This window comes from Copadichromis virginalis, linkage group LG22 (assembly GCF_057382275.1).
Source record: "Copadichromis virginalis isolate Kocher_CV1m ecotype Utaka linkage group LG22, C_Virginalis_male_GT1.1, whole genome shotgun sequence".
NCBI classification, from domain to species: domain Eukaryota; kingdom Metazoa; phylum Chordata; class Actinopteri; order Cichliformes; family Cichlidae; genus Copadichromis; species Copadichromis virginalis.
The window spans coordinates 26,649,936-26,671,663 of NC_140638.1; the positions used below are offsets into that span (position 1 = coordinate 26,649,936).

General features: G+C 43.3%; 2 protein-coding genes across 3 annotated transcripts; both read left to right on the forward strand.

Annotated features, from left to right (window-relative positions):
* The first annotated feature begins 445 nt into the window (after positions 1 to 445).
* LOC146683541 (uncharacterized) lies at positions 446 to 10,511 on the forward strand. Its single transcript, XM_085445259.1, has 3 exons — positions 446 to 784; positions 3,604 to 3,672; positions 5,797 to 10,511. The coding sequence occupies exons 1-3, from the start codon at positions 499 to 501 to the stop codon at positions 7,263 to 7,265; spliced, it is 1,824 nt and encodes a 607-aa protein (XP_085301385.1). The 5' UTR covers positions 446 to 498; the 3' UTR covers positions 7,266 to 10,511.
* A 3,153-nt stretch (positions 10,512 to 13,664) lies between these two features.
* On the forward strand, positions 13,665 to 19,826 carry LOC146683542 (uncharacterized). Of its 2 annotated transcripts, none has more exons than XM_085445256.1 (2): positions 13,665 to 13,987; positions 16,953 to 19,826. In XM_085445256.1, exons 1-2 carry the CDS (start codon positions 13,693 to 13,695, stop codon positions 19,058 to 19,060), a joined length of 2,403 nt encoding a protein of 800 aa, XP_085301382.1. In that variant the 5' UTR covers positions 13,665 to 13,692; the 3' UTR covers positions 19,061 to 19,826. The 2 variants fall into 2 exon arrangements, with proteins under 2 accessions (XP_085301382.1, XP_085301383.1); XM_085445257.1 differs by having other exon boundaries at positions 13,924 to 13,987; positions 17,003 to 19,826.
* The last annotated feature ends 1,902 nt before the right edge of the window (positions 19,827 to 21,728 follow it).

The window sequence follows — 21,728 nt, forward strand, 5'->3', positions numbered from 1 at the left end:
TCCTGAGGTGCAGTCATCAGAGTAGAGGAAGAAGTGCAGTGGGGAGAGAACACACCCCTGGGGCAGGCTGGTGCTGATGGTCTGTGTGTGGCATTGTGATGCTCCTCAGCCTCAGCAGCTGCTGCCTGTCAGTCAGGAAGCTGGTGATCCACTGACAGGTGAAGGGGCACCTGTCAGTGGATCACCAGAATGACCCTGCTGAGATTTGGAGTAAACCATGCTATCACTGAATGTGAAACCTTTTTCTCAGGGCTTTCTGATCTGTTCCAGCTTCAGCTGCTGACTCACATGCCGTTAACTTCTGGCTAAAAATGTCCCGCACAACCAGAAAGTAGCAAGGAGACTCCGGAACTCTCCTCTGACTCCGACAGCCTCCGCTTCAGCAGGGGCGCTGTTCGCTCTCTCCGCACCGCGCTCCTCGACTCGGAACTCGCAGCGTGTTTACATTCCTGCTGGCTCTCTTTGTCCCGGAGGCTCCCGGCAGGGAGAAGCCGCAGAATGTGCACCGTGCAGCTGCTGCGAGTGTCGGTCCACGAGCGGATCAGCGCCGCCGCCGAAGACTTGTTGCTGCGGCTGGAGAAGGGAGAAGAAGCAGCCGAGCTCCCGACGATGAGAGCGCTGCTGACCGAGCGGCTGACGGTGGCCGCGGAGGAGATCGTCGCTCTGTTGGAGGAGACCGTGGCGGAGTACCAGGACAGAGTAGAGCGCTCGGAGCGGGAGATCTGCCGTCAGAGGAGGCTGCTCGATGCCGTGCTCAAGCCCGAAGTCCGGCTGCAAGCGGCAGGTCAGTGTCGCGCTAAACGCAAGCAGGACCCACGCAGAACACAAACAGGACCCTCGGTATGGGCTAACCAGCTGGTTATTGTCACCGATTAATGAGTTACTGGCTCCACGGAGACATAGCTGATCGTTCTCTTTTTCCAGTCAGCAGAAATCTGAAATATTTGATCTTCGAATTAATAAGCTTTTGCAGTCTCATCGGTCATAAAGGTTCAGTGTAAGCGCCACCGCAGAAATACTGTTTCAGTCTTCTTCTTCTGCATAGGGTTTACTGGCGGTTGGCACTATTTCAGTCTGTTGGGGCCGATGCTTTTACTCACACTGCTTTCCAGCACGTGTAACACCAGGGGCGGATCTAGAAGGGTGGCATGGGGTGGCAAGTGCCACCCTAAAATGATCCCTTGCCACCCCAGTTTTGCATATGACAGTGTTGTTTATTAAAATAAGATAGCATTAACAGTTTGAGCGTAGTTACAGTCAACAGTGAATATAAATGCTAAAACTGAATATATTGCATAGTGTTCCCCCCTCCACCATTAACAAATGGTTCAGTCCATAGCAGGACCGGCTTTTTTTTGGTAGCAAGTGATGGTTATGATTGTGCCAGAGCACATTTTGAACAACACCATGGGAATTTCGCTTTTTACACAGATGGTTGGATGTTACACTGTGGAAATGGAAGGAAGGTGAGTGTTATTAACCCTCTGTGGTCCACGGACACGCTGCACCTCCAAATCACATGACTGATGTAAGCTGACATAGCAACAAGCTGCAGCCACGCTGAGTCTCTATTTCAGCCCACATTGAAAGTTCGGACTTCAAAGTTTTTACATTTTAATTACAGGCCAGTAAATCCAGAGTTATGATAATATATATATAAGCCATGCTTTTTTCTAAATACTGTCGTCACGTTTGTGTGTGTGTGTTTTAAGCGTTTTCTAAGGACAGCGCAAAAACGGTAAAGAAAGAAATAAAGCCACATGTTTCCTATCGGTGGAAAAATGTACCATGTCGACCAATTAAAAAAAAAAGTCAACACGTGGGATTTGGTTGTTTAGGAAGAGGGGAGAGTTTTGGGAGTGACGGCAACGGCAGCAAGACAGAGCGAGCGAGTGAGAGAGAGAGCGAGCGAGAGAGTTTTTAGATGTGGGAGATTTGTGACGTTTAGTGTGGAGTGTATAAGTGTGTTGTGTTGTCTTGTGTAGTTGTTCTGTTGTGTAGTCGTTTTGTTTTGTGTGTCAGTGAGGGCACTAATGAATGTCATTAAGGCACATTTGCAACGTAAACACTGTCACTAAGTAGAAAACCAGCGGAGTGATACACCTCCTGTTGTCAGGCCTGCAGGTTTATCCCTGTGCTGTTCTCCTGTTTTTACTGGCACACAACATTTGTGGGGCATCTTGTTGCAACACCTGATTGTTCTCTCATTTTAGTTTTAGTAATATTTTTAAATGGTTGTACAAAATAAAAAAACGGCAGGTCTATTGGCCGCATTTTTAGATAAATTGTTGTTTATGTTTCCAAAATGTACATTTTATATTTGCATTTCAAGTTATAAAAATTTACTCCACATGTCTGTGGTTTTTTTTACAGTAAAGAAATACTACTAGGATTTTAAGTTCTTTGTGTGATTTCAGATCAGTAATACTAATGCAGTATGTCAGTGAAAAAAAACAGTTCAATTCAGTTGAGCTGAAAAGAAAGATACCAAACGAGGCAAGGGGAAAAAATAAAATGAAACAATTTGAGGGTGAAATACAAACGTAAACTCAAAAGGAGTCAAAAATGGCCGGTTGTATTTCAGACCTCAGAGGGTTCATCCAACAAATCGTGAAAAATTAGATTTAAATTTTTGTTCATAACAGTGCAGATTTCTGACATTTTGTGTAATTTAAGCTGTAACAATGTGATTGTTTTCTAACAAAAAACAGTGTGAAATGTAAGTTAGACTTGTGTTTGTAAATGAACCGCCCCATGTTGTGTAGCTTTCTGGGTTTTATACTTATTGGGCTACATATTTATTTATTATACAGGCTATACAGAAACTCACATGTTTTATGTAACTAAAGTGTGTAATTATGTGGGCTACAGACAATAATCAAGTTATAGACTGTATTTATATGAAAAATGTGTATACTTACTGCATTTGAATTATTTTAACCATATGTAACCACCTGCACATGTGTTTGAAAAAAAAAGGCTTTGAGGGTCATCAGCTGTTCCCTCCACTTTTCAGTCCACTTTAAACGCTTTTTTGGTTCTGAAGAGACGGCGCTGTTTCTGGAGCATGTTCATGCTTCTTCCGCTTTGTGTAACAGAGCTGATAGCACGGTGAGGTGTGTTCACAGGCTGTGGTCCTCATTTACCAACAGTGCACACGCACAAATCTATGTGGAAATCGTGAGCGTGACAATGACGATTCAGCGATATTTGCATACTTGGATTTTTTCAATGCTGCTGCGTCACTTTTAAAAAGGTCCAACAGCTTTGTTGTGAGCAGAGCAGCTTTGAGCTGCGTGGGGAGTTTGAAATTCTTTAAAAGGGGCCCACCTTAAAGAACAGGAGGTCTCCATCAGGTTAAAACATGTTTTCATGTCTTTGCTTTTCATGGAAAAACATTCTATAGATTATTTTAAGCTTTCCTATGTGGATTTTTATGGTCACTCATGAGTCAGTCATCTTATAGATGGGAATTAAAATGTGTTTGTTTTGCTGGTGGGACAGATTTTAGGATTTGCATGTACATATTGTTATATTATTATCCAGTGTATTGTTGTGTGTTGTTTCTCCTCTGGTTTAACTCCAAGGTTCTTCTACACACAGGAAATACCTCCATTGTGCAAACAGCCAGTCAGAGGACAGCTGAGATTAAGGTGACTGTGCAGTGTGCAGGTATGTGCATTAAAGTATTTCAGAATCATCACCATGACAATATTAATCTTAAAAATATACATTAAATATACATTAAACTGTTCACTGCTATGGTATGATGTATGTTTGATGCTCCAAGCAGCCCAGAAATCTTAGCAGGTTAAGTCAGAAATTAAAGATGCTTCCGCATCAGGTTAACACAAACCACACAGCCTGATTCTGTGTTCATTTTTTCCAAATAAAGGAATCTGATCACATATGCTCAGACCAAAGCTGGTGATTCTCGGTGCTCTGGGGTGAAAATGGTCCATATGTTAATGTAAATTGCATTGATCTGCACCAAGTAGATGAGGAGGGCAGGAAGAGCACAGAAAATCCCGTTTATTTTTTTCAAAATCAAAGACCCTCTGTAGACCAAACACTTGGCATTTCGGCATTATCATACCTGTTGGATTGGACTGAGTAACACCTGGAAATAAAGGTGCTTCGATCTGCATTACATCTGAAAGCATTCATCCAGCTGATGTCAGGACCTATCATAAATAAAATCAGAGTAAAGGAATTAAAATTCCAGTTTTTAAAAGGAGTTGAAAACCGTGTAAATGTACTAAAACAGAATATGAAGAAAGAACCATTGGGGTCAGTTACTGTAGTTACTGTAATACCGGTTTCCACCACAGGGTGGAGCATTGAGTCAGTCTAACTTTCATCTAACAAGCTCACTCATTCAGTACATGTTTTGATTTTCGAAAGCGGCCTCTGAGGAAATGGATCAAAACATATCTCAAAATGCTCCATGCTGTAATGAGGGGTGGGTGATATATCAAATATACTCAATGTATCGCAAGTTTTTCCACGTATGATGGTTAAAAATGACTTCATCGCAATCATCGGGTATAAATTGCCATGGAAATATTAGAGTGAAATATTGCCGCAAAAGGTAGCAGTACCACAAATTTATTCTACCAGCTGAAACGTCTTCCACTACAAAATTAAGAATGTTTTAAACTCCACATATCAGCGTCTCCCCACACACTAAAGAAAATGTTAAATAAACCAGCTGCAATTACCTATAAAGGTTCTTGGTCGCTCTCTAGACTTTTATTTCTGTAATTTGAGGTCATCACATTTTTTATTTTACAGTTTTTATATGTTATAAGCACAAAAGAGCACCTTTTTCATCTCAATTGTTTTATTGTCTCGTGAATTTATTGCTTGATGTACTTTTTGTTTCTATGATCTTTTGCTTGTTAAAGGTCTATTGTTGACCACAGAAAGAGACATAAGGTATGTCCCAATTCGTAGGCCGCATCCTTCAGAGGCCGCATTTGAAGGCCAATTACCTCACGGCCAGGCGACGAAGGCTGTCATAATTTGAAGGCTGCTCCAAATGCGGCCAACAACTGTGTTCTTCATTTCCCCAGATTTTAAGGATGGGTCGGGTCCTTTTTTCAGTGTTTTATTTGTTTCTGAGTAAATCGGTTTAGCTGAGATTAAAGTTATAGTTTTCACACAGCTGAATAAACGTCAAACAGGAAATGGTTAAACAGAAATGTGAGATGGTCGAGAATTTACTCCAATGTCATGTTATATATTAGCGAGCAAGGAGCAGACGGCTGAGTTTATTAAACTCCACCGCGACAGCTGGTGACGCAAATCTGAAAGCTAGACCGTCCCATTCAACAGCCTCGCACTTCTGGCTTACTTGGCTTTCAAAGGACCTGGCCCACATAGACCGCGAAGGCCAGGTCCTATGCGGCCTATGAATTGGGACATACCTATACTGTAATGTATAGTCACTTGTGAAAAACCTTTGACTGGTTAAAATAAAATATTTCAATTTATTCACATTTTTTTTGTGTTTAAGTAAAAAAAATAAAAAAAATAAAAAAATTTAATTGTCGATTTGAATGAGTATACCAGTGCAATTTTGGGCACTATATGAAAATAGCATTTGTTTTTGGAGGTTATTTAACATATCATGATATATATTGTGTATCGTGATGTAGCCCCCCCCCCCCGAAAAACGTGATATCAGATTTTCCTCATATTGCCCAGCCCTAGCTGCAATAACTCAGCCATCACTAGGTGCATCTCAGGTGTTCTGATCTGATTGATGCTGACAACTGTTGTTTTCCTCCTCAGATCCTCTGCAGTCAGTGACGCTGTATGACCCAAACGACCCCACAGACCAGGATCCCTCCGATCCAGAGGAGCACGATGGCAGCAACGTTTCCTGTCCATCATCACCTCCTTCGCCCTCGCCATCCTACCACCCACCCCTCTCTGAGAGCAGCGATGGAGACCCGGACAGTGACTGGATTGAACATAGGCGGACTCTCAGACCTCTGAGGAGGAAGAAGCGTAGCCGTCCGGCGCTCAGTGTCACAAGCAACCGGAGGCGCTCGAGTCTGGCTCAGAGCTTCAGCTGCCACGTGTGTGACCGGGCACTGCAAGGGAAAGGCTTCCTACTCAAACACGTCCTGCACACCTGTGCCAGCAACCCAGACTTTCGCTGCGGTTACTGTGGGGAATGCCTGGACTCTGCCGATGGCCTGAAGGCTCATCTGCAGATGCACCAGGACAAAAGCAAAACATGCTCCTTCTGCGGGAAAACCTTCCATTCCATCCTGGCCCAGGAAATGCATGTGCGGTTGCACACAGGAGAGAAACCGTACAGCTGCAACTTCTGCGGCAAGAAGTTCAGTCAGAAGGGCAACCTGACATCACACCTGCGTGTCCACGCAGAAGAGAAAGCCTTCAAATGTAAAGAGTGCAGCCGTGCCTTCTGTCACATGAGCTCTTTGGAGCGCCACATGGAGGAGCACAGGAGCTCAGCAGTGCACACCTGCAGTGTCTGCGGTGAGGAGTTCAGTAAACGGAACAGTCTGCGGCAACACATGGCAACTCATCAGAAGAACGACAGCCTCAGAATTAAGACGAACCGCACTTCAATACCGTCCTTCCGCTGCAAAGTTTGCAGTGACACCTTTGATAGGAAGACCCTGTTAGTGAAACACGTGGCGACTCACCTGCAAGACACGGACTGCCGCTGTGGACTCTGCGGACACCATTATGAGTCCTCTGACAGCCTTGCTGCCCACCTGCGCTCTCACCGCGAGGCTGGCGGCACCTGCAGCATCTGCGGGAAGTGCTTCCCGGGCCAATCGGCGCTGCAGATGCACCTGAGGATCCACACTGGGGAGAAACCCTACAGCTGCAGCTTCTGTGGGAAGGCTTTCAACCAGAGTGGCAACCTGAAGACACACCTGAAAATCCACACGGGTGAGCGGGCGTTCTCCTGCAGCCTGTGTGGGAAAGGCTTCACCCAAAAACAGACCCTGGACACACATGTCCGCTTTCACAACAAGGAGCGCCGCTTCCTGTGCCAGGTATGCGGGAAGGGCTTCATGCAGGATGTGGACCTTAAGAGACATATGCTGATCCATACCGGGGAGAAACCATACGCCTGTAGGGTCTGTGGGAAAAGTTTCCAGGCCAAACGCTCGCTTAATGGGCACCTTAAAGTGCATTTAGCTGGCCAGGAGGACTCGAGGCCAGAGCCGCAGAGGACAGCAGAGGACAGCTTCTACTCAGGATTCACGCAGTTGTAGTACCACAGCACCTCCCCATTATTCATAATAGCACAGAACACTACAGTTGACAGGAAGTTTCTGACAAAATGGAATCTCTATAAAGTTGGTCATGTTTTCATAATGGTAGTGGTACCACCTTCACTGACTGTACTCCTGTCGTGTCCATCTGTCTCCCTCTCATTCACACACATGCATTTTGTTTTCCTCTTACTGGCTCCTCTTTTCTCCAGAGCATACCTCCACCTCTCCATGCTCTCCTCCACCTACTCACTACAGATCACGGCGTCATCTGTAAACATCGCAGTCCACAGACCTTATCTCTCAGTCGGTCCTTCACCACAGTAAACAAGAGGGGCTCAGAGCATACCTGATGTAATCCCACCTCCACCTTTAACCGCCCTGTCACTCCTACCACTCAATTCACCACTGTCTCTGTCCTCATACATGTCCTGCACCACCATCACAGACTTCTCTGCCACTCCTTACTTACCGCAGTTCCTCTCTGAACTGCTAATCATCTGATCCCTCTGACCCACAAAGACACAGTGAAGCTCCTTTTGACCTTCTTTAAACTTCCTCATCAACACTCTCAAGGCAAACATCACATTCACTAACTGTCATCCTTTCTCATTTTCTTCATTCATCATCTCCTCCATGTACTGCTTACATCACATCACACCCTCTTCACTTGTTATTACATTTCAGTCCTTGAAACAGCTTGGTCTCTATGTCTAACCAGTCTCCTTCCTTGGTGTCCAGTCTCACATACAGGTCACAATAAGCTTTTTCTACCATTGCTGTCCACTGACCCTGTGTACTTCTGTCTACTTTTTTCAATCAACCCACTTTTTCTTTGCTAACCTCTCCTGTAGTTCCTCATTCCTCCACTAAGTCTCCTTGTCCTCTTTCCTCTCACTACTCAGTCCTCTGTTAACTCTACCTGCCACCGAAAGCTTGTTTCACCTCCTCCATGAACTCTGTACAACATTTATTTTTCTACAACTTCCACCATTTAATCTTTGCCTCTACCTTTGCTCAATTCCACTGCTTTTTTTTTCAAACTTTATTTTTTTTCTTTAGAAATACACAGTGCATCTTGCTCCTTTATACATGCGCATATATACACACATACTGTACACATACACCCACACCTACATACATATACACACACCTTCAAATACCTACATACATACAAACTTTGCATATTGTTGTATGTGTCTACACAAGTGCCCATTCAGCACAAAATGGAGAAAAGTCCAGTTGAGCACTAAACAAGGTCCCGGAAATAAAGTTAAATGAAAAGAGATTGAGATGGGAAAATCATTTTGTATGACCATATCTTTGAAATTTTTCTTTACAGAGTCTTAGAGAAAAGGTAAATGTTTTCCATTTCAAAAATATCTTTTACCTTTTTAATCGTTGTTTTCTCTCTCCAATAAGATTTAATAGCAGGACAGGTCCAGAATATGTGATAGTGATCAGCCATGGTGTTGCCACATTGTCTCCAGCAGTTACTAGATTCAGGTTTGCTATTCTGAAGTGGTTTATTTTTAGGGTTAATGAAAAATCTAATGTTATTCTTCCAGGAATATTCCCTCCAAAGAGGGGACCTTGACGTGCTATTGTTTGTCTTCTTTCTCCCATTTGGTCTTAACATATTGGGTGTAGTGCTTCCTGAATGATTGTAAATATGAATAGTTTAGAGATCAGCCTTTTATGTACTTTACCTTTCTAGGTGTTCACAAATATGTCAATGAGGCACCCACTCCCTTACAACTTTATTATTTTTATTAAAGTGGTGTCTCAATTGTCTATAAAAAGCAGTTTTATTTAACCTGTAAGTTTCACTGAGTGGTAAGAATCTGCCCATATCTGTTTTGGCTGAGATTTTACAGTATGCTGTAATACCCTTCCAAGTCCTTTGTGGTAGTGTAAAGTCTGTATCATATCCTGCCCATCTTAGTATTCACACTTTCCTTTCTAAATTATTAGTTTTTACCTTCTTTAATCCCTATGTTTAAAGCTACTTTAGTGTACACGTGTTTTTCCTGTAGGCTTATATCACCCAATAAAGACTGTAAAACCTGTCTAATTGGGTAAGTTCAAAATCTTTTCATTTTGCTTCGTATCTAGTATCACAAAGTCTAACCAAGTACTCAAGCTGTAATCGTAATTGTCCTCCAGGTTAGGTAAAGACAATCTACCTTGGTCTTTTGGTAACTGTAGAGTCTCAAGTTGTACCCTGGTTTTTATCTCGCCAAATAAGTTGTGAGATCATTCTTTTCCACTCATTAAGTTGTTTCGGGGGAATTTCAATTGGCAGGGACTGAAAAAGAAACAACACACGGGGTAAAATTGTGAAGAAAAAAATGGTCACAATTTCTATTCTGCCATACAGACAAACTGTCAAAGGTGCCCATCTTCCTGAGTCCACTTTTATATTTTGTGTGATAGCGTTATAATTTAAGTTATAAATTTCTGTCAAATCCTTTGTTATGGTGACTCCAAGATACGTCAGTTTGTTAGTATTCCATTTGAAATTATGCATTTTACGTATGTTTTCTTTTGGTACATAGATGCAAGTTAGAGTTTGGGTTTTTTGTATATTTAATTTGCAACCTGAGTATTGGCTAAATTGTTTAAGACGAGTCATCAATTTAGGGAGGCTAGAGTCCGGATTGGACAAGGTCAAAAGTACATCATCTGCATATAAGCATATTTTATACTCCACTCCTCGATTTCCTTGTCTTCTCTAATCTATTGAACCAGGGCTCTATAAAGAGTACAGACAAAGTAAAGTTTAGGGGACTCCCCTGAAGACATCCTCTCTCAAGCGTAATAATCCTAGACAGATTTCCATTATTTTTTATCTGGGCAGTTGGACGACTGTACAGCAATTTCAAACAACGTATGATCTGTTCTTTGAATTCAAATTGTTTTAGTACTAAGAGATTCAGGATTTTGATTTTTTGATAAGTTTGAGGAGTCCAAGGTAGGGTGTAATTGTACATTTCAGTCTCCACCACATATCAGAACACCTGATGTCTCTGTAGCAACTAAATCAAACATGGTCCTTAATAATGATTTGTGTTGTCCAGGAGGTCTGTAGATGTTAAGTAGCATCACTACTTTAGAGTCTAGAATTCCTTTTACCAAAATATATAGTCCTTCCTCAGCTGGAAGGAATTTGTTTTAAAATTAGAATTGCAACTCCCCTATTGGGTCCCTTTGTGTTTGATAAATAAAATATGTATTTCAATCTGGGGTGTTTAGGTTTTTGTGCCCTTTTTTGGTAAAGCGGGTCTCCTGCCAAAGAATTATATGATGGTTTTCCTCTTTCATTCCAGCAATAAGTTTACATCTTTTAACTGGGTTTTGTAACTCATTGACATTAAGTGTTAGTAAACTATACTGCTGAAAGGACATGCCTTGTATAAGAAACAGCATTTACATTGTAAACCTTGGGTGACAAAAAACACAACACACATCTGACAAAACTTGGAACTTTAACTGAAACAGAACAAATGAGAGAATGGTGGTTTCTACTCAAAATCAGAATTTCCCAAAAACCTTTTGGAGAGGAAAGCTCTTGCATTACGAGGGGCCTCTCCTCGGTAAGGTTATGAATAATCAAAGTATTACAAAGTAGTTAGTAGTCAAAATAAACAGGAAAACAAGCTTCCAGAACAGTGGCTTATTCTCCAAGTTCTCTAAGGCAGACATTTGTAACTTCCAGTGTAAAATTAAACTGAAATGGTTACACTAAATTATATTTAGTGTTGTTAAACTAAAGTGTCAAGCCTTACCCAGGGAAAGTCAAATCGACAGAGAAACTGAATTTCTCTGGATTCTGTGGTTTGGGTCTCTCTCTGTGACTTCTTTGCATTCACAGCTCCGTATCACTTAGGGACAACTCCAATTTAATAAACGTTTCTAAAAAAACTCCCATAGTTTGTCTCTTACAGTGTCTTCAGGAATTCCGTATACACAAATGTTGTAGCTATATTTTTCCCAATTTGTGTTTTCACCTTCTTTTCCCCCCGCTTTTTTTCCTCCATGAAATCTGTAACAGTCAGTTTAAAGATTAGTTGATTCAAATAAAATGTCAGATATCTTCCATTTGAATCTTCTCAGCTCTGAGCACTCCTCCTCCTTTAAGTGACATGTATTTTCCCTCAAGGTGCCACAATTGGTTTTTGCTTCAGCAGCTGGTGGAGAGTCCGCTGACATGAGTGTGAAGGTTGTCTGTCTCTCTGCGTTAGCCTTGCGTCAGCCTGGTTACCTGTTCAGGTGTGCCCTTCTTCTCACCCTGTGGCAGCTGGGATAGGCTCCAGCCCCACAGCCCGGAGTGGGATCAATTCTAGTTATGATTTTTGGTTTAACCTTCAATATTTAACCATTGCCCTAAACTCGCGACAATCTGCTTTAACTTTGGAGAGAACTGAGCATTTTAAATTTTGTATGTTTTTATACAACCTTATTTCCAAAAAGTCCTGTAAATGAAATTTAGGGATATGTGAAACTGAAAGCTGAAAAGATCCATTTATGCGTATGATATTGATGGTTTCTATTTTTAAAGGTTGTGATTTAAAAAAGAGAACAGGGAGTATGTAAACAGTGCCGTTTCCTTTCAGTTACCTGTGGAGCTGAGCAGAGCACTGATGTGGTAACATTGATTTGACATTTGACATTGACTCTGTTGCATCAGTAAAATCTTTGCAGCACGTTCATGCCTCCAGCAGGTCAGGAGAGTCTGAAGGGAACCCAGTGCTGTCGCTCTGAAGTCATTTGAAGAAGGAAAAACATGATGTTTGAAGAACACCACAGGTGGCCTGAGTTTGTTCAAACTGATCCACAGTCTTTGTGGCTTCAAGTTTTTTTTTTTAGCTGATTTAAATTTTTTTTTTTTTTTTATGTTGGAGTGATGAGTAATCAGAAGGATTTAATAAGTTTCAAGACTTTTATTGTCAAATAAATGTGTGTGAAGAGTCAGTGTACAGTGCTGACCTTTCTTCTGTGGATTGGTTCTGGTTGAGGTTCGCAAAGAGGAGGCCTGGCCTCGGTCAGCAAACTGTTTACAGGCCACTGAGAGAGAGCATGTGCAGCTTCTCTCTGTGAGCAGGTGACGCTTGACTCTTCAGTCTGATAAAAAGGAGAGAGACTGAAAAACATGCAGCTCAAAGCTGAAACTAAGTGTCACACTGAGTCTGTGTGCATCTGTTTAAACACAGATGCTGTTTCACATCAAGCTCTGTGTGTATGTGTGTGTGTCTGAGACTGAGAGTGAGCTGATGTGTGGTGTGTTAATGTTTCAACCAAGGTGATGGCCTCAGAGTATTTAAAGATGAAATTATTCCAATTGTGGAGGTAAACACAGACGACACGAGAGCTCTTGATTAACACTCCTCGTTTATAACTCATCACCACACAACTCAATACTTTTCCCTCCAAAACACAGCAACAACACTTCCTGAGAACTGGGTGTGAGTGGAGCCCTCCAGTGGTCCACCACACAATGATGATAGCACGTGACATCCTGATCTCTGTTCTTTAGTGTGGTTTAAATATTGGAGTTTCCAAAATACTAGCTCAGAGTACTTCCTGTCTGTACAGTTGCTTCCTTCACTCAGACGACCTTCATCTTCTGTTCTGAGGAACATATTAATGCGAGAACATAACTGTGAGTGTCTCAGAGTAATCACATTACTGTTACTATTACTCTGACCTCATAACCCGAGTTATCCCCCCGCAGGGATAAAGTTTTCCTCTTTGGTTTGGCTTTAAATCCATCATTGTGACAGGAAAGGAAGACTTGATTATGCTTTCTGTTCACGTTTAACACACAAAACGGACCTTCACGTAAAGAAGTGGCTTTGATGATGAGCTGCAGATTTTATAACCAGAAGAGGAAACAAGTCACCACAGCTGAAAATTCATTTTTCTATACCTCTAAACTGGTGTGTGTGTGTGTGTGTGTGTGTGTGTGTGTGTGTGTGTGTGTGTGTGTGTGTGTGTGTGTGTGTGTGTGTGTATAAAATTTTATTTTTAAACAAATCGGAAAGAAAACAGAAAAATAAATACAACAGATATAGTAGAAAAACAAGTATAAGAAACCAAATACAGGCTGATATTTCGGATCTAACTTCTCATTTCCTGTGCGTTTGTTTCTTGCTTTGGTACTTTTACCCAAATTCTGATTGGCAGCAGAGGTCTAGACAGTTAAACACAGGGTTCACACTTAAAGCAGCTCAGCTGGTACATTTATCCGCCTTAATATAAAAACACTAGCACACTTTTTCCACAAAAAATAGTTCCTGCGCTACGGTCTCTCTCGGGAAGCGATGCGTCCTCCACTCCAGCAGGGTCGTGCTCTGGCTCGTCGATACTGAGCATAGCGGGTTTTCGGGCTGTTTACCTTCCTGTGGCCGCAGAGCTCTGAACCGGGATGTCTCTGACAGAATCCCCGCCAAGCTGCTGCAGACACCGGGCTTTGGCGGAGTCTGTGTCAGAGCTGCTGGCACGGGTTGCGGAGGAGGTTCTGGGCGCGTTGGAGACGCAGAGCGGCGGTTCTGGGTCCTCCAGAGGACCCGGCCGTCTGCTGCGGCCGCTGCTCGCCGAGCGGCTCGAAGCGGCAGCGCAGCAGATCGTCGGGCTGCTGGAGCGGGAGGTGGAGGAGTCCCGACGACAGCTGCGGCGGCTGGAGGCGCTGCTGAGCCCGGTGGTCCTGCTGAACCGGACAGGTGAGCTCCGTGTCTGCTGCCGTGGCTCTCCGGGCAAACAGGACCGGAGCTGTTCAATCAGAAATCGATATTGATCGGGAAGAGGTGACATCACAAGAGCATTACTGTAGTTCAGGAACAGCACCGGAGAGTAAAAGGAAAAGGGCGGCTTATCAGCCTCACACATGGCAGAGAGACAAACAAAGACACTGTTTGAAAGAGTCATTATCTCGTAGAAAACCTCAAAGTCTGACTGCTCAGGAACCAATCCTTGTAATGCCACTGGGCAGCTACTTTAAAACACCAACTTTATTAAAACAAAACAAAACAGAAAGTTTGAAAGCTTTTTTTCCTTGCTGGCTATTCTCCTACTGCACATACTCAGAGGAACATCATAGCTTTATACAGGCACACTGCAGAGCAGAGACAGTAGGTACCATGATGGCGGCTGCTGGTTTGGCACAACCTGCTCTCAAGCCTTCAGATCAGGTCTCTGTACTCAAGAAACCATATGTGAAATGGAGAGGCAAGTCTGACTGAAACTATTTTCTCATTGGCTAATAACCAAGTCTTAGAAATGCCATGGCGCAAATGTACAAAAACCACGTTGTTTTACAAAGGCTTCTTCTGAGGTCTTATAGACAGGTAGTCAATAACCACGTCAGGTTAACCTGACACGTGGTTAGGATCAGGATAAAAACGTCTCAATCTCACAGATCTACAGACTGGTCTGAGACCGTCTAGCAACCACAGGATGTGAAAGGTTGCTGGTTACTTCCCTGTGATTTCTTTGTTTGCTAAAACATTGCTGCTTCATAGTTTGAATGGAAGTGATGGATTTGCGTGTAAACACTGTCAATTGCACAGCAACTGTTGGTTGCTATGTGTCCTATATGGTGGACAAGTCTTTAGCACATGTGCATAACATGATGTGAAAATCATTCAGGTGGCGGGCAGCATGAACACCCAAGTTTGTAAATGTGATAACCTGAGAACAAGGTCACCTAGAACTTTCAAACTGATACCATAAGTCTATCTGCTAAATAATAATAATAATAATTTTTCTTTTCTCATAAATTTAAGGCTTTCACTTCACCTCATCCACCTTTTTCGTTACTGTCTTTAACTTCTGTGGTCCTGGCACACTGTAGTACTAGTATGAATTTCGCTTTGTTCAGCAACAGCAACATGAAAATTAGAGAGAGCCAGTGAGAGCTGTGATTGGCCTGTTAACACGTGCTGCAGTTTAAACAGATGTGTTTAATATGAGACAAAAAAACTAATATCTGCTTTCTGTGATGACATTTTGTTGGCGATCGACTGTGGTAAATATGCATTGCTTGTTTAGTTGAATCTGACTGCTGCATTTGACACGATGGATCATGATTGTGCTGATCTCTGGTAAGGTTGGGCGATTGGACAAATATATAGACTACTGACAACAGTAGTCTATGACAAGAGTAAGTTTGCTAATAGTGTCTGTTAAAGCTAACAGGCAGTCAACAGAAATAAATAATAGCGTTGTTTTAACAGCACCCTCCTTTAACTGCGAACAAATGCACCCTCCTCAGAGTGCACCCAAATGCAGCAGCGATTCATTTATTCAAACTCATAACAGAAAGAAAGAACCGCAGTAGCCTATGTTCAGGAAAGAAAAGCATTTTATTTAATTAAAAAAACACAATGGTCGGGAAGGAAACAAAGAGAAACTGGCCTCTTTTTTTCCATTATAACTGTGTTTACAGGCCGTTCCAGTGTTTATCTGTCTTACACACTCGACCAAACAACAGATAAGTTAAAAATCAAAATGTCTCTTCCAGCGAACATAAAAAAAAATCCCCAATGTAAAGTTTAGTCTTTTGTGCGATTCGGCGCATCTCAAATAAATAAATAAATGAATGAATAATCCAACAAAGTAGCTATATTAATGCTGAAACAAAGAAGAAAAGAAGGTAAAATATTCCCTCCAAACAAAACTTATAAATTCTTTGACAGGAAAACAAGCATTTTTACTTTATCCGGTTTTAGTAGTGTGCGCAGGTGGTTAACAATATTATGATGCGTTCTGAAGGTGTGCTTGTGGCTGGTATACACAGATATTTCCGTGCCATGTGTGACATCAATAGGAAATGTTTTTCATGAATTTTCCACCAAACCAGTGGATCGTCTTCTCTGTCTACGACCTCCTCGGTGAGGTAACAGTCCATTTCTATCTGCGCCTTCTCCTGCAGTGTGCAAGTTGGCAATTAGTTCGTCCATGTTTGGACTTCTTCTGTGTTGTAAACGGGCAAATCAGTCCGTGCATTGTTACATCACTCTGCCCATCGAAAAGTCTGTGCATCCATGAATATATCGTCTATCGTCGGTTATTGGACTGACGATTGTCGGTTGGAAAATTTTTACATATCGCCCAACCTTATTCTCTGGACTACAACACTGTGTGGGAATTTCCGGCTTGGCACTTTTGTGGATAAAATCATATCTTTCTAACAGGAACTTTTGTTTTAAGTTGGGTTCTGCTTCATCATCTGTGGCCCCTTTACAATGGGGGGTACCGCAGGGCAGTACTGTTTTCATTGTTTCTCCTGCCACTGGGTATGATTTTTCAGAAAACACGATATTTAATTTCATCTATATGCTGACGTTTGCCAGCTTTATCTACCTTTCAATCACTCTGATATCTCCTCAATTGGACTCCTGCTTGTTTGTCTTAGCGATTTGAAGTCATGGATGGCTCCAAAAAATGCATCTAAAAATAAAAATCTAAAAATATTTCTGCTGTGCAGCACTTTGATCGGCTATGTGTTGTTTTTAAAGTGCTATATAAATAAATTATGAATGGAGCTACAGATGTGTGCTGCATTCAGGTGCTAGTGGAAACACTGAACATCTGTATTTCATGTTGTTTCACTGTTACTTTCTGTGTCTTTCATGCCGCAATTGCTTTTATGAACTGTTGACGGTTTTTTCTTTTTTTTTCTTTCAGACACATCTGCTCTTTGTAAGGTTGCTGCTAATGAAAGTCTCTGCCCACAGGCAAACTCCATCCACATGCCTTCACCTCTGCCCAGCCCTGCCTCCTCAGACATCACCTGTGCAGCTAAAAGTGATGACCACTGGAGAGGCAGCCAAAACTCACTCTGCATTAAAGGGACAGATAGGAGAACCACAGACAGGAAGTCCAGTGGGCAGAGACAGCGGACAGCATTGTTGGCGCGCCCGACAAATCAGCCTTGTGTCCTCTGTGGAAAGATTTTCCGCCATCGAGGGAATCTGTTGAAACATGTGAAATTGCACTCAGACTCCCCCGAGCATCTCTGCGGGGTCTGCAAGCAGCGCTTTGAGTCATCAGACAGTTTGTCAGACCATCTGAGATCTCACATGGAAACCGTGAGTGGTGGAGGCGGGACCTGCAGGGTCTGCGGGAAAATGTTTCAGAACATGGAGACACACATGAGGAGCCACACTGGAGTTAAACCTTTCAGCTGCGTCCTCTGCCAGAAGAGCTTTCCCCGATCCGGAGCATTGAGGCGCCACAAAAAGATTCACAGCAGAAGAAGCACTGACCCTTGCCCCATCTGTGGACTCAGCTTTGCTCAGAGTGAACTTCTCCAAGAGCACCTGAAGATCCACGAGCACGGTGGAGACCAAAATGAGAAAGACAGCGGGAGTGAGGACAGTCAGCCGGACTCACTGAAGCCAAAGCGTGAGGGACCAATGCCAGATCTGAAGTCAGCAGTGCTCTACTGCAGAGTCTGTGGTGATTCGTTCCACAGTCAAGGCTTCCTTAGGAAACATGCCCAAATGCACTGCAGGGAGTCAAAGAGCATGTGTGGCATCTGCGGACAGCAGCTCGACTCGCCAGATGTTCTTCTAACACATTTGCAGTCACACAGAGAGACTGGTGGGACCTGTGGTGTCTGCGGAAAGACTTTCCAGAACATGGAGACGCACATGAGGAGCCACACAGGCCTCAAACCGTACCACTGCTTGGTCTGTGGCAAACACTTCCCCCGGCCAGGTGCGCTTAGGCGCCACAATAAGATCCACAGTGGTGAGCGCCCGCATGTTTGCAACTGCTGTGGCAAGACCTTCATAGAGAGCAGCGCTTTGAAAACTCACAGAAAGAGTCACTCATTAGAGGGTCAAGATGGCGAGTCACCGGCGCACTCTCACACCAGGACATCTGACATAGAGAATGCCAGAATGCCGCCACGCTGTAAAGTTTGCGGTGAGTCTTTTCACAGTAAAGTAAGTTTGAGAAAACATGCCAAAAATCACTCGGCAGAGTCTGTCTGTGGGGTCTGCGGTGAAAGTATGCCGCCATCAAAAACGCTCACAGAGCATCTGCAGAGTCACAGAGACACCGGCAAAATCTGTCATGTATGCGGGAAAACCTACCAGAACATTGAGACTCACATGAGGAGTCACACCGGCATCAAACCGTACCACTGCAGTGTCTGCGGGAAGTCCTTTCCGCGGTCTGGTGCTCTGCGGCGCCACAAGAGAATCCACAGTGGGGAGCGACCATATATCTGCGAGTTCTGTGGCAAGACGTTCATCGATAACGGCGCTCTCACCTTGCACATCAGGAACCACACCAGAGACAAACCATCCAACCGCATCTCTTGCGAGACATGTGGGAAGAGCCTCGCCTCCATCCACGTCCTCGAGGTTCACAGGAGGATCCACACAGGCGAGAAACCCTTCCAGTGCTGCATCTGCGGGAAAGCCTTCAGGCAGGTGGGAGGGCTGAATGCCCACAAGCTGACACACACAGGTGAGAAGCCATTCAGCTGCAGCCTGTGCACTAAGAGCTTCAGCACCAAAGGTTACCTGGAGACACACCTCCGCTTCCACAGGAAGGAATGCGCGTTTAGCTGCCACCTGTGCTGGAAGGCCTTCGTCACCAAGAATGACCTGAAAAAGCACCTGCTGACGCACAGTGGGGAGAAGCCATACAGCTGCCGGCTCTGCGGCAAGAGCTACCAGGAAAAGCGCTCCCGGGACGTGCACATGAAGGTCCACGCAGACGCCAGTGACGACCCAATCACGGAGCAGGACACTTTGCAGCCACAGCTGCTGCAGCTGTAGAGACCAGTCCAGACCAGTTTGTACTGGTTTTACTAACTGATCGGAGACAGAAAATATTTTCACAAGACCAAATAAAATCTTCCTGAATATGTATGTTTTTTGGTGTTTGCAATAAAAAAAAAAAAGCTCCTGCAGGGCTTCAAAAACAGAGGGCCCTGAAAGGATCCAGTTCTTTAACCCAGGATTGTTTATTCTGAGTTCCACTGAATCCTGGGTTCCTGGTAATGTGCTAAAAATAATCCTGGGGTGAATGAGTCAACTACTTTCATTAAGAGTTTTTAGCTAATGAGCTCAAAACATGTTTGAGACCACAGGACACATTTCTGTTTTTTTCCAGCATTTTACTCTTCCCAAAACATTTAAACATTCAGAAATAAATAATTTGGTTTGATAAAATGTTCTCATAAGAAAATTAAAAACTACAGAAATTTAAAGGTGCACAATTTAAATGAAAAATAAAAATTTAGTTCATAAAACAAAATTATATTTTTTAATTTCATTTTCCAGTTTTCCTCCTAATGAAGCTACTGAGTACAAAGTTCTTCAGTTATTACATTAACAGTAGCCAGTGCTGTTCATTATTGTAGCAGTGGGGTGAATTTAAAACTTTTATATCAAACTGCTGCCATGTTTTGTTGTTTTCATGGCTCAGTCTGACTACTTTGATTGATGTAATGTAGTGACCTCAGAGAAGAGCAGCAGAATGAGTGTGTACATGACAAATGGTTTTACTGTCCGTTAAAAACTGCAAACACGAGTAAACCAGAAACGCTTTCTCGTGTCTGTTTTTTTTTTAAATTGGAAATTTGAAGACCAACAAAAGGAAGTAAAACAACATCATTAAAACTTGTCCAGTGCTTTTCTGTTAATACTCACTCAGTTACTGCTGTAAAAGTACCCCTGACCTCGACTTTTACTGCACTGGAGTTACTGTTTTTTGGGGATGACTGCCACCATCACCAAATATCAGGTTCATCCTGGGTCTCCAGAGCTCCTCAGGGACTTGGACCAGAATCTGCTGGTGATTTGAGTTTAGCTCAGAGAAACACAGGTACGGACCAATGACTGTAGAAACACGGACCCATATCAGATACCCTGCCTTCGGTCTGATCATAGTATCTGTAGAACATCAGCAATGAGAAACCTGGTGGTGACCTTCAAAATGAAGGAGGGTGAGGAGGGTGCTTACTTACATTTCTTTGCTTCTGCTCACCTTTAGAGCTTTCTGCTCTTATATAGCTGTGGACTCCAGTCTGGCTGCTACTGTTCATTGTGTGAAAGTGCGTTTGAGTAGTCCATGTTTCTGATGAAGTTTCCTCACTGAGAGACATGACCCTGTCTGTGTATCTGTGTGGGAGCCATAATCAGAGCAGTTCCAGTTTCCAAACACTAAGGAAAGGAGTTCCTTTATTGTTTCCTTTAGCAAAGGCCACACTGGAGCATCCTTTGTGAAGAGGGAGGAGCTGAGATGGGTGATGCAATTTTACTGCAGTCATAGAAATTCCAAGCAGAGCAGAACACAGCAGGTGAATATAAGAAAATAAGATGGATTAAATTTTATAGGCTAACAGACAGAATAACTAAGTGAGACAAATTACTGTGATGTGTTCAGTCACAGCATGATGTACTTATAATGTGCTGTAATTTATTTACAAAGACAGAGCCAATTCACTTCAGTAATAATAACTGCAATCTACCAAGAGCAGAACACTAGTCTCTATATTAGTTGTTACAGTTTTTCTCGATTGCTTAAACACTATAACCAGGCCTCTAAACTAAAATTTCAAAACCGTAACGCTATTGTTCAAAAAGCTCACCCATTTCCCTGAACTATAAACACTATTCCCTGCTTTGACACATGACTCAAATTTGGTGAACTGTTACTGCAAAACTCTACACACAAATCCCTACATTTTACAGTGCTTGTAGTCATTTAGAAAGCACTAGCATGCAATAATGTTAACTTAAGTCAGCATAGCTTGAGCTCAATTAGCACACAATTAACCAGGTGGAAACACTAGGAGTCAAAATTTAGCACACACCAATCAGAACCTGCGATGGATAGATAAAAGGGCCAAAGCCAGCTCATTCAGGTTTGAAACAATGGATCCAAAGAGATGCAAAGGAAGAGGACGTGGTGAAGGAGGAGGACGTGGTGGAGGAAGAGGACATGGTGAAAGAGGAGGACGTGGTGGAAGAGGAGGAGGAGGTGGTCTAGGACAACAGGAAGGTGGTGGAGGAGGAGGGAGAGGTGGAGGAGGAGGAGGACGTGGTGAAGGAAGAGGACATGGTGAAAGAGGAGGACGTGGTGGAGGAGGAGGTGGTCTAGGACAACAGGAAGGTGGTGGAGGAGGAGGGAGAGGTGGAGGAGGAGGAGGACGTGGTGAAGGAGGAGGACGTGGTGGAGGAAGAGGACTTGGTGAAAGAGGAGGACGTGGTGGAAGAGGAGGACGTGGTGGAAGAGGAGGAGGAGGTGGAGGAGGAGGAGGACGTGGTGGAGGAAGAGGACTTGGTGAAAGAGGAGGACGTGGTGGAAGAGGAGGACGTGGTGGAAGAGGAGGAGGAGGTGGAGGAGGAGGAGGACGTGGTGAAGGAGGAGGACATGGTGGAGGAAGAGGACATGGTGAAAGAGGAGGATGTGGTGGAAGAGGAGGAGGAGGTGGTCTAG

Bases quoted from the DNA above. Each gene is read 5' to 3' on its own strand.
- LOC146683541 (XM_085445259.1), top strand. From the start codon at position 499: ATGTGCACCGTGCAGCTGCTGCGAGTGTCGGTCCACGAGCGGATCAGC. The intron at 785-3,603 runs GTCAGTGTCGCG...TTCTACACACAG, and splicing joins AGTCCGGCTGCAAGCGGCAG to GAAATACCTCCATTGTGCAA. The intron at 3,673-5,796 runs GTATGTGCATTA...TTTCCTCCTCAG, and splicing joins GGTGACTGTGCAGTGTGCAG to ATCCTCTGCAGTCAGTGACG.
- LOC146683542 (XM_085445256.1), top strand. From the start codon at position 13,693: ATGTCTCTGACAGAATCCCCGCCAAGCTGCTGCAGACACCGGGCTTTG. The intron at 13,988-16,952 runs GTGAGCTCCGTG...TTTTTCTTTCAG, and splicing joins GGTCCTGCTGAACCGGACAG to ACACATCTGCTCTTTGTAAG.